At 45.3% G+C, this 11,491-nt stretch overlaps 1 protein-coding gene across 1 annotated transcript; it reads right to left on the bottom strand.

The window, feature by feature from the left end:
* Positions 1-6,021: 6,021 nt before the first annotated feature.
* Positions 6,022-10,390, bottom strand: LOC124690418. Its single transcript, XM_047223807.1, has 5 exons — positions 10,345-10,390; positions 7,697-7,826; positions 6,774-6,822; positions 6,524-6,605; positions 6,022-6,425 (listed from the first exon to the last, which is right to left on the bottom strand). The coding sequence occupies exons 1-5, from the start codon at positions 10,388-10,390 to the stop codon at positions 6,022-6,024; spliced, it is 711 nt and encodes a 236-aa protein (XP_047079763.1).
* Positions 10,391-11,491: the final 1,101 nt, after the last annotated feature.

The raw sequence follows: 11,491 nt of genomic DNA, 5'->3' as shown, positions 1-11,491 counted from the left end.
GTGAAGGTTGTTGGTGGCGGAGTGTAGTGCGACGCAACACCAGAGATTCGGGCGCCAACGTGGAATCTGCACAACACAATCAAAGTACTTTGCCCCAACGTAACAGTGAGGTTGTCAATCTCACCGGCTTGCTGTAAACAAAAGATTAGATGTATAGTGTGGATGATGATGTTTGTTTGCGAAGAACAGTAACGAACAGTTGCAGTAGATTGTATTTCAGATGTAAAGAATTGGACCGGGGTCCACAGTTCACTAGTGGTGTCTCTCCGATAAGAAATAGCATGTTGGGTGAACAAATTACAGTTGGGCAATTGACAAATAAAGAAGGCATAACAATGCACATACATATATCATGATGAGTACTATGAGATTTAATCGGGGCATTATGACAAAGTACATAGACCACTATCCAGCATGCATCTATGCCTAAAAAGTCCACCTTCGGGTTATCATCCGAACCCCTTCCAGTATTAAGTTGCAAACAACGAGACAATTGCATTAAGTATGGTGCGTAATGTAATCAACACAAATATCCTTAGACAAAGCATCGATGTTTTATCCCTAGTGGCAACAGACACATCCACAACCTTAGAACTTTCTCGTCACTGTCCCGCATTCAATGGAGGCATGAACCCACTATCGAGCATAAATACTCCCTCTTGGAGTCACAAGTATCAACTTGGCCGAGCCTCTACTAGCAACGGAGAGCATGCAAGAACATAAACAACATATATGATAGATTGATAATCAACTTGACATAGTATTCAATATTCATCGGATCCCAACAAACACAACATGTAGGATTACAAATAGATGATCTTGATCATGATAGTCAGCTCACAAGATCTAACATGATAGCACAATGAGGAGAAGACAACCATCTAGCTACTGCTATGGACCCATAGTCCAGGGGTGAACTACTCACACATCGATCCGGAGGCGATCATGGTGATGAAGAGACCTCCGGGAGATGATTCCCTCTCCGGCGAGGGTGCCGGAGGCGATCTTCTGAATCCCCCGAGATGGGATTGGCGGTGGCGGCGTCTCTGGAAGGTTTTCCGTATCGTGGCTCTCGGTACTGGGGTATTTGCGACGAAGGCTTTAAGTAGGCGGAAGGGCGGAGTCGGAGGAGGCACAGGGGCCCCACACGCTAGGGCCGCGCCGCCCTAGTGTGGCGGCGCCCCGTGGCCCCACTTCGTTTCTCCCTCGGTCTTCTGGAAGCTTCGTGGAAAAATAAGACCCTGGGCGTTGATTTCGTCCAATTCCGAGAATATTTCCTTACTAGGATTTCTGAAACCAAAAACAGCAGAAAACAACAACTGGCTCTTCGGCATCTCGTCAATAGGTTAGTGCCGGAAAATGCATAATAATGACATATAATGTGTATAAAACATGTGAGTATCATCATAAAAGTAGCATGGAACATAAGAAATTATAGATACGTTTGAGACGTATCATCGCACGGCATCCATTTGCCGTGCATGAGCCTCCCCACCGTGACGGGGAGCGGGATCTTCTTGGTGCCGCTGCCGGAGGCTTCGAAGTCGTTTTTCTTCCCCATGGCGTTGCGGCGGTGGTGGTGCGAGTGGAGGTGTGGTGTGGGCGAAGGAGCGACGCGGCCGGTGGACTTTTAAGGGCGGCCGCGCGCGGGATACGATGCCATTGAAGGCGGCGCAGAAGCCCAGCCGCCGCCCGCCAGTGCGCGCGCAGAACAGGCAGCCGCGCCATTGATGGCGAAGGCTGCGGTGCAGACGCGGAAGCGCTGACACGCTGCCAGGTGGGCCCGGTGGAGAGGCGAGCGGACACTTTGCGCGTCCGCGCAGCGTCCGCAGAGACGCAAACCTGGCGCATATTTGGGCCAGGTTTGCTTCTCCGCGGACGGCCCGGTCACTTTGCGTCGCGCCGCTGGAGAGGGTGCCAGATGCATTTTCGGTCAAAGCGGACGCAAACGGTCGTTCAGCATCCGTTTGCGTCGCCGCTGGAGATGCCCTGAGTGTTCAATTCTCGTTGAATTCGACGGGTGGAAATTCGACGGGTGGAAATTGAGCCCATTGCCCTTATAAATGTGATCTTCAAGATCGTTTCCAAAGCGTTTGCCACCAAACTTGACCCGATCGCTAATCGTGTGATCAGCCATAATCAGACGTCGTTCATAAAGGCGAGATTCATCCTTGATGGGGCGTTGGCTCTTCAAGAAATCATCCATGAACTAAAAATAAAAAAGCTAGGGGGCATTTTGCTAAAACTTGATTCCGAAAAAACTTATGATAGGGTTATTTGGGATTTCTTGAGTGAGGTTCTGCGTGCAAAGGGATTCGATGGTGGTGCTGTTCATAGGATCATCCAGCTTGTTACCGGAGGACAGACCGCTATTTCCATTAATGGCGAAATTGGACCTTTCTTTCGCAACAAAAGGGGTTTGCGACAAGGAGATCCTCTTTCTCCACTTCTTTTCAACTTTATGGCGGAAGCTCTTTCCATCATGCTCTCTAAGGCAGGCGAGGCAGGTCACATTGCCGGTGTGGTGCCGCATCTGGTTCTCGGGGGGTTTCCCACTTGCAATACGCCGATGACACCTTGATCCTCATCCAGTACGACGAGCGACATATCACCAATCTGAAATTCCCGCTTATGTGTTTTGAGGAAATGTCCGGCCTAAAAATCAATTACCACAAGAGCGAGGTGATAGTCATGGTACAACCTATCGAGGTGCAACACAGGGTGGCAAATATGCTCAACTGCAAGCTGGGAGACTTCCCCTTCGTGTACCTAGGCCTCCCTATCTCTGATCGCAAGCTTTCTATTGATCAATGGATGTTTTTGGTTAGAAAACTAGGGTTAAGGATCGAAACTTGGTTGGGTAGATTCCTTTCCTCGGGGGGAAGGTTAATTCTATCCAATTCATGTCTGGCTAGTCTGCACATGTTTTCCATGGGCATCTTCTTGCTCCGGCGTAAATACCACCTAGTGAATTGGCCGGCGGTTTGTCGCCCAAAGGAAGCCGGGGGGCTAGGCCTTCTCAACTCTAGGAAAATGAACGTCGCGCTCATGCTTAAGTGGGTTTGGGAACTATACTAGGGGGACAATGCCCTTTGGGCCCAGATTCTCCGTGCCAAATATAACTCGACTACTTATATTTTCGCTGGCTCTGCGGTGGGAGGCTCACCCTTTTGGAAAAGTTTACATAAAATTAAGCACTTCTTCAAACTTGGCGCTAAGCACATGGTGTATGATGGGCGTAGAACCATGTTCTGGCTCGACCTTTGGGTGGGTCGTCCCACGCTCAGGGATTCCTTCCCCAACCTGTTCAACATTTGTGACAATCCTCAGCTCCTTGTTGCCGCTGCTTGTGCGGAACCCTCGAGACTCAGGTTCCGGAGATCCTTCAACCCAGCTACTCGCCAGGAATGGGAGGAATTGCAGCTCATCATTGATCAGATCAATCATTTTCCTGGGGAGGACAAGGTTGTCTGGAATCTGGAACCTTCGGGCTGCTATTCGGTTGCTTCCATGTACAAAAAGCTCTCTGAGGGTGCCTCGATCGCCTATGCTAGGGACATTTGGGAGGCCAGGCTACCGCTTAAGATTAGGGTTTTCACCTGGCAACTGGTTCTTGACCGTCTACCTTCCGGCCTTTTGATCGCCTCAAGACATGGCCCAGCCACCGAGCGATGTGCATTGTGCAACAGCCCAGAAAATGCCAACCATATCTTCTTTTCCTGTTCGCTTGCCAAATTTATGTGGAGTGTGGTTAGACAGCTGTTAGAATGTCGCTGGTCTCCTACTTCCTTCGCTCAGTTTTATGCTATTGCTTCTAGCTTTTCGGGTCGTCCACGGCGTCTTATTTGGACTTTGTTTGCGGCTCAAAGCTGGGCGCTTTGGAATGTTCGCAATAAACATGTCTTTGAATCAAGGGTGATTTCGAAACCTGCTAACCTCCTTTATAAAACCATTGTCATTTTGCAGCTGTGGACGCCACTCGCAAAACAGCAAGACAGACCAAACCTGCTGGAGCCGACAAGGCAACTAAAGCTTATTCACGCGGACTTGGTGGAAAGTGAGCCTGGCGGCGCTGGCTAGCGATCCCGTGACCCAATTTCATCCAGGGGAGGCTTCTAAGGCTCGGCGACATTGCGTACTCTTCTTGTTGCGTGTCCTTTACCTAGTTTCTTTGTCTCCGCATGAATTTATTGGCTAGGCTGTATTCCGCACCATTGTAACCATACTATGTTTCAAACCTAAGGGCTTTATTAATTTAAAGTCGGGCACTAGATGCCTTTTATCTAAAAAAAATTGAGCGGGTTTGAAGCTAATGAAGATTCTCATGAAGATAAATGAATTCCGGTGAGGATTTTTCTGGTTTCCACGGTTTAATTTGGAACCGTGCGTGAACAACTGAACACCCCTCTTGTCACAAGTTGGGCACAAAGTCTTAATCGCATGACATGGCGGGGAGATAAAAACAACGTATATCTTCTGTTGCCGCCAAGGTAACCGGAGGATCTTATGAATTAGAATAAACATTTCCTTTTTTTTCTCTGGGAAATCAAGGGAATTTCTCACTGACGTCGTGGTGTGATTCCCCGAGGGATAATGTGTAGTCCGGCACCTATGTATTCTCTCTAGGTGTGCTTGGTTGTTGTTTTTTTCATTATTGAAAGGACTTTTTTTTCTCTTTCAAGGAAGATTCACAAAGTCATTAGGAGGAAATATCCCTCTAATTGTATACACTGTTGCATGCAGTCATATTCATTTTTGTTGCAAATTTTTAAATTCTTATACTCCCTCCGATTCAAGATAATTTCCAAAAAAAGGATGTATCTAGACATGTGGATACATCCATTTTTGAGAAATTATTTTGAATCAGAGGGAGTACAACAATCTCTAAAAAAAACTCAGACAACCGCAAAGGGGCTAACATATTTCTATGTCCATTTGTGTTCTGTGAACCAACATCTTTTGGATACATCCAACTCTATGTCCTCTTTGTGTTCTGTGAACCAACATCTTTTATTTTTGTTGTTGTTGATATTCTTGGTGAAAGATGTAAAATTTTCTTGGAAAGATATTCTCGGACATGAAATTAGTAGTGTGGTTGATTCTTTTTTTGTCATTGTCTGTTGTTGTAAGCAACCAAAAATATTGCTGACATTTTTGTTGATTTTTGTGGTGAATCCCTTAGAATTATTTGGAATTGTTTGTTGACAACGTTGAGAATACGTGACCAATCACAATTTTGAATTTCTTTTTACTAATGTGTAAATAGACAATATCTTAATTGGAATTGTCGTTGATAATTATTGTAAATAGACACTTTTTGTTAGATTGGTTGTTGATTAATGTTGTACGATACAACATTTTTTGTTGGAATTGTTGTAAATAGTCAAAACAAAAATTTGTTAGAAAGCGACATTTTTGTGGTCCCTCCTTGCATGTGAAATCGACCTTTTCCTCGTCCCTGCTTGCACGAGAAAGCAATTTTTCTGACCCGAACATCTCATACTTGCAATCCTGTCCATTGGATGGTGAAAATTGCAACCAATTTTCCCGACAAAATCGATCGACCGACGGCTAGTGCTTGACGATCATGAAGACATCGGTTGACGTGAAAGTTATCCGACGAGAACAACAATGTAGCTAGGATTCCATCATTGTTACATGTGAAAAATTTCTGATAATACAAACAATTCAATTTTGTAGGAGTCCAGCATGTTTATGTAAAAAAAACATTCCAACATGTTACATGAACATAGGTAGCACACCATTTCAAATTCCATGCCAGGCTTTTACAATCCACGCACCATCCGACTACAATTCGAAGAGGGCCGAAAAAATGTAGGCCCCGATCGATCACAACTTCACACGATATTGCGCAGTTTCAAGCATGCAGGAACAAACAATTCAAACAGACAGAAAAGGTGCAACAAAATGTAGCTAGCACGCGAGGACAGCACCAATCTGAAGCCGGAGCGTGATGGAGCAGCTGTTTGGGTCGCCAAACTAAGAGCTGCTCCGGCACCGCTACATGATGGAGCAGCCGGGTGCCTCGCCGGTCGGGTACTCCTGGAGCACGACGGTGGCGGGGTACGGCGGCGGAGAGTAGTACTCGTACGACGGCTGCTGGTGGCGGTAATAGTACGGATCAGCCGCCACCGGCGAGTAGCTGGGCCCCTGGTAATTACTGTACTGGCCGTAGGCGGCAGAGTCACTGCGCGCGCCGTCGTGCACCGAGTGGTAGCCGCCGCCGCCGCCGTTGGCGCTGCTGCTCGCGTAGCCGCGGCCCGCCTGCAGGGTGTGCAGCTCGACGATGTCGGCGTGTCCCACCTTCCGGCGCAGCTTGCTGATGAGGTCGTTGGAGTCGACGCCTTCGCCGACCACCCGCAGCAGGCTCCGGCCCTCCCCCGACACCGTCACCGACTCCACGCCTGAACGGATTCAACACAGACGCATCATCGCCTCAAATGTTAACACATTGAGCAATTCAGAGCTTCTTAGGAAGATACTTATTGATGGATCTGCTTACCATCGATTGCGGCTGCGATCTTCATGGCCTTGGAGTGTTGGCCCTTCTCGGAGCTCGCCTTCATCCTGATCATCATCACCGTCTGCAAGAACACCACCAAATTAACAAGAAGAAACAGATCAAACTGCCGTCGATTCCCATGAATCCATGAATCCATTTCAACACTAGGAGAACAAAAAGAAGAAAAAAATCCACGCAGAACCAGAAAATGTTAGTACACGTAAATGGACGTGTACTACTCAATACGTACCCTCATGTTGTTGTCGCAGTCGATCCTCAGCTGAGGAGTACGGGCTAAGCTAGCAATCAAGCAAGAGCGAATGGTTACAGAGCAGTGAGCGTCTGTTCGCTTTATATATTGCAGCAGCCTTAGCAGTAGACTAACAATATACTAACATTCCGTAGGCCAAGATTCGAGCTGACTGACTTTCATGGCAACTACAGGTGCCGTACTTTCCTTGTACATCATGGTTTGCCGGTAGATTCGTTGCAAAGCACCCAATCATCAGCATACACGGCGCCGCAATTTGTATATTGCAACCGACCTTGACTTACTGCGACGAAGACTTGGCCAGCCTCTCATCGAAAGATTACGCAGCGCGCACGATGAATCCCGGACGTTAATTAGACGCAGGGATTTACTGTCACCGGCGGTGGTTTGACCTGTTTAGTACTTTTCGGTAAGACGGTAGTACTCAACAGCGTAGGTGATACCAAATGACCAACTTACACAAATTCCACGGGAAGATTGGAAGTGGTTACGAGTTGTCGTCATTGTCAAACCAAACTTAGGGACCATCAATGATGTGCTCCACAAGGTTTCAAAGTTTTTCTTAATATTGTTTTGTTTCGGTTGCTCACCACATATGGCATACTTCCTGTATCTGCCAAAAAAAATGTACTTCTAGCTTTTACCCTAAATAAAACTTAATAGAATTTCACCAATGTTACAGGAAATATTAGCAGCATTTAGAACATTTAGTTAATATTACTAGATCCTTCTTAAAATGCAGTTTCAAAATATACCAATTTGACATCATATGTTGCTATTTTTTTATAATATTTTCAAATATTAAATGTAAACTTTTTGCAAAAGCTAAAACTGCATTTATTTACCAAGTTCATGAGCAACTTCATTTGTTTCCCTCAAACAACGCTGGAAACAAACTGTACCAGTAAGTATCGCCAAGTCTATATATGCAATGTGCAAAAACAGCCGATGACTCTCCCAGCCAAGATTCTTCTCCCGTAAATGCTTCAATAATCTCAGTGGCGTCAGACTCCGCCCAAACATTGTTGCACGCTAAGCGATTCAAAGGCTTAAAAGTTAATGTTAAGCTAATTCGGCATCAAATGTTTCTGTGAAGTCCTCTTACTGAAAAAAGGAGGCAAATCATTTCCTAGAGTATCACATGCCGTTCGGGAATAAAATGATTTTTTGGCAGCTAGGTACTGCGGAACCTGACTAGAACAGTTCCGGATTTGACTATACTTATAAATTTTCTTAAGTTACATGGTGTCCGTATACTTAGTTACATGCATTTTTGAAAGTTACGGAGTTTCTTCAGATTGTTCATTATAAAAATTGCCATTTTCCCCCAAGCAAAATATTTTTGAATTTCAATACGTGACTTGACATGTACATAAGTACATGGGTTCTAAACATGTAAAAAAAATTATCCAATTTATTTGAGAATGCCGGGGCCGACAGTGAAACGGGGGATGAGCAGAACCCAGGTCCTGTCGAGAACCAACATGTGGTTGGGTGGTTACGAGAGCAGTGGCACCCCCAGCCCACCAGAGTTTAAACCTCAAGTTTGATACTTTGATATCTTATTAAAGGTGAAATATTCTTCAGTGGGAGGTGATGTTCCCGTCGACAGTGAGACGCCGGTAGTGACTTCGTCAATCTCAAGACCCGTCGAATGAAATTTCTTTGACCTGGTCTCCTGAAAGTGCTCATAAGGGTAGAGTGTGCGTGTGTGCGTTTTTAGAGGTGAGTTTATACACCTTTGATGTGAGCGTCTACATATGTAATGTGTTTCGCAAAAAAAGAACCTGGGTCTTGTCACGTATTTCCGGTTTGGGAAGGAATACAAAGGCAGTTCAGCCATTCCGATGATTTTTCTTTTTTCAGGCTACATCGCTTGATCGCTTGCTGGGCCAGAAAGCCCATAAATACTACACAGCACTATGGCTCTTATCAGTTATCACATCCTATTGTGAAATCGCATCCACTATTTCTTGATTACAGCTACTTGGACCGGAAATTTGCTTGCAGCGCCACCTGCACGCGCTAGGCCCATTTGCGCTGATTTTTTTTTTTTTCGTTTTGCTTTTCCCTTATTTTTTTTTCTTGTTTTCCTTTTTCTTTTCAGGTAATACATGAATACCATTTTTCGAGCTGGAGAATTTAATTGGATATGACAACATTCTTTTGAATACCGAACATTTTTCTTGAACCAATGAATATTTTTTCAAGCCCGGGAACCTACGTTCGGTATCATGAATATTTTTATCACACTCGATGGGATTAAGATTTTTTTTTTGAACTATTGAATATTTTTGCAAGCCTAGGAAATTACATTCAAAGACGTGAATAATTTTATCAGACTCGACGGGATTAACACTTTGTTTTGCAAAACATAAACATCTTACTTGAGATATATGAATAGTTCTAAAATGCTAAAACATTTTTAAAATACGTGAATTTCGTAAAGTATGAACCTTTTATATATAGGTGAATGATTTTTTGAACCCATGCCATTTTCCAAACATGATCACATTTTGAATATATATGGACAATATTTAAATAACACGAAACATATTTAAAGAAATGAACAATTGTTTGGTACAAGTGAACATTTTGTAACACACGAGCATATTTTCAATGATTTTTCAGAATTACAGAACTGATTATAAATAAAAACAAATCATAATTTGTGAGATAACAATAAATGCAAAAAATAAAATATGCCAATTGGTGGGCCGCACCAAAGACGTTCCAATGGAAGACCGCTGCGAGCAACTACTCCCATAAGTGGTACATTGGAGTTCCTTTGCGAGATCGCGCGTGCTAGAAATTTGAGAGGCCATCCCAGTGAATAATATTTAACAGTTATTTGGCTTGTTTGTAGATAAACATTATTTTTACAATTTTTTCATTAAACATTGCTACCTACTATGAAAATTATTCATTTATATAAAATTACAAAAATGTTGATGCAATAATGTTAAAAATGTTGTTTATTAATTTCAAGCGAGATTTTTTTTGGGAGAATAACTATTTTAATATTTTGTAACTATTCACAATCCATTAACTATTTGTAGGTATATTGTAAATATTCAGGTAACTTGTATGAATATTTGTTTTCTAGAAAGGTGACAAACATTTTTTTTTTTGAACAAGGAGTGCCCCGAAGGGCCAGGAAGCTTCTCATTAAATCCAAACGGTGGAGGTACAAAATATTACAAAGGACCCCATAAGATCTAATATCACATATAGGTCCCTAGCATTTACAGAAAAGACCTCACTGAGAGATGATAAAACGCAATCAGATCATTCTCTTTCCCCACCGTCGAGCCAGAGGTCTGCTACGCCGCCGTCATGCGAAGAGGCGGGGACGGAACCACTTGCCTCTACGCAGCCGTAGTATGCGGCTGCAAACCTCAGGAGGGGCCTCGCAAAGGAGGTTGATTCACCGGAATCCTTCGACGGCATTTGGATAGGCCATGGAATGGCCTTGGATGTCGGACGGTAACCATGTACCGCCGAAGTGCTGTTCAAGAAAATTGCTTCCCACACAGAGACTTCGTAGCACCTTTGAGGCAGAAGTCGATGAAGACGGTCCGGGAGAGGCTCGCCATCGCCTTTCTTCTTACCACCATGGCAAGGAAGAAGACACCCTAGCCTAGCAATCTCCAGGCACCAGCTGCACCGACAGAGAGGACCGGGTCCTATCCCTCGATCCAACACCGGCACGCCATGCTTCAGCTCCTCCTCGCCACCAAGGCCGGCCAGGAGCAAAGAAAAGGCATAATTTGCAGCTCCGCGAAGAGACCCCACCTCGCCTCCACGGCCGGTCAGGGGAACTTCAGCAGTGCTGCGGAGATAGAGAGGAGAACCCGTCTCCGCAGAATCGTTGAAGAAGAAGACGGCGCTGCTCCTTACCCCTTCTCCCTCCAACCACCGGAGTAGAGAGAGGGCAAGCATCAGCCCTAGCCTGGTCAAGACTCAGCGGCTCAGATCTTGACCACCGCCTCCACTACAGGGCACCTTATTGTTGGAGTAGCCGCTGAACACCACCCGCGTCCCTCCGACGAGGACGACAAGGAAGAAGAAGAACAACCATCGCCAGATCTGGCCCAAGGCGACTGGCGAACTCCACTCGGCATCAAGCCAGCTACTGGCATAGAGGCCACACCTACACCTAGTATTTACACTACAAAGGCCGCCACCTTCCCTTAGCGCATCTCGACCGGCGGCGCCGGCGAGACTGGCCTCGGGTCGGCCCGGCGAAAGAGAGGCTCCTCTCAAACTACTGTAGCGCGAGGAGAGCAAGGGAGGGGGAAAGTGAGCGCTCCTTACAAACTTTTTTTTTTGAAGTGGTGCTTTATATACCTGAAAAACCTACCCCTCTCAAAAGGACGAGACGTTTCATGAAACAGAGCGTCGCTGAGACAACGATCTTCGTTTCGGGGGTTAGATTCATACTGCTCTTCACCCTGGAGAGAGGGATTTTGAGGGCTTCTTCATCATCACCGCCACCAACGTCATCGCCAACCACCATGGGCTCTCTCTCCATCGCCATCAGTGAGTATTTCTATGTAGGCTTAAGAGGTGGATGAGGTTTGGATGATATTGATCATGTAATCATCCATATGTATCGAGATTTGAGGTGTTTGTCTTGAAGATATTCATGTATGAGTGTCAGTACATCTTTGCTATGTTTAATGCCTGTTACTAGG

This window comes from Lolium rigidum, chromosome 2 (assembly GCF_022539505.1).
Source record: "Lolium rigidum isolate FL_2022 chromosome 2, APGP_CSIRO_Lrig_0.1, whole genome shotgun sequence".
Lineage (NCBI taxonomy): Eukaryota > Viridiplantae > Streptophyta > Magnoliopsida > Poales > Poaceae > Lolium > Lolium rigidum.
The sequence above is the reverse complement of the archived record's forward strand: the minus strand, read 5'-3'. Positions and strand labels throughout refer to the sequence as shown.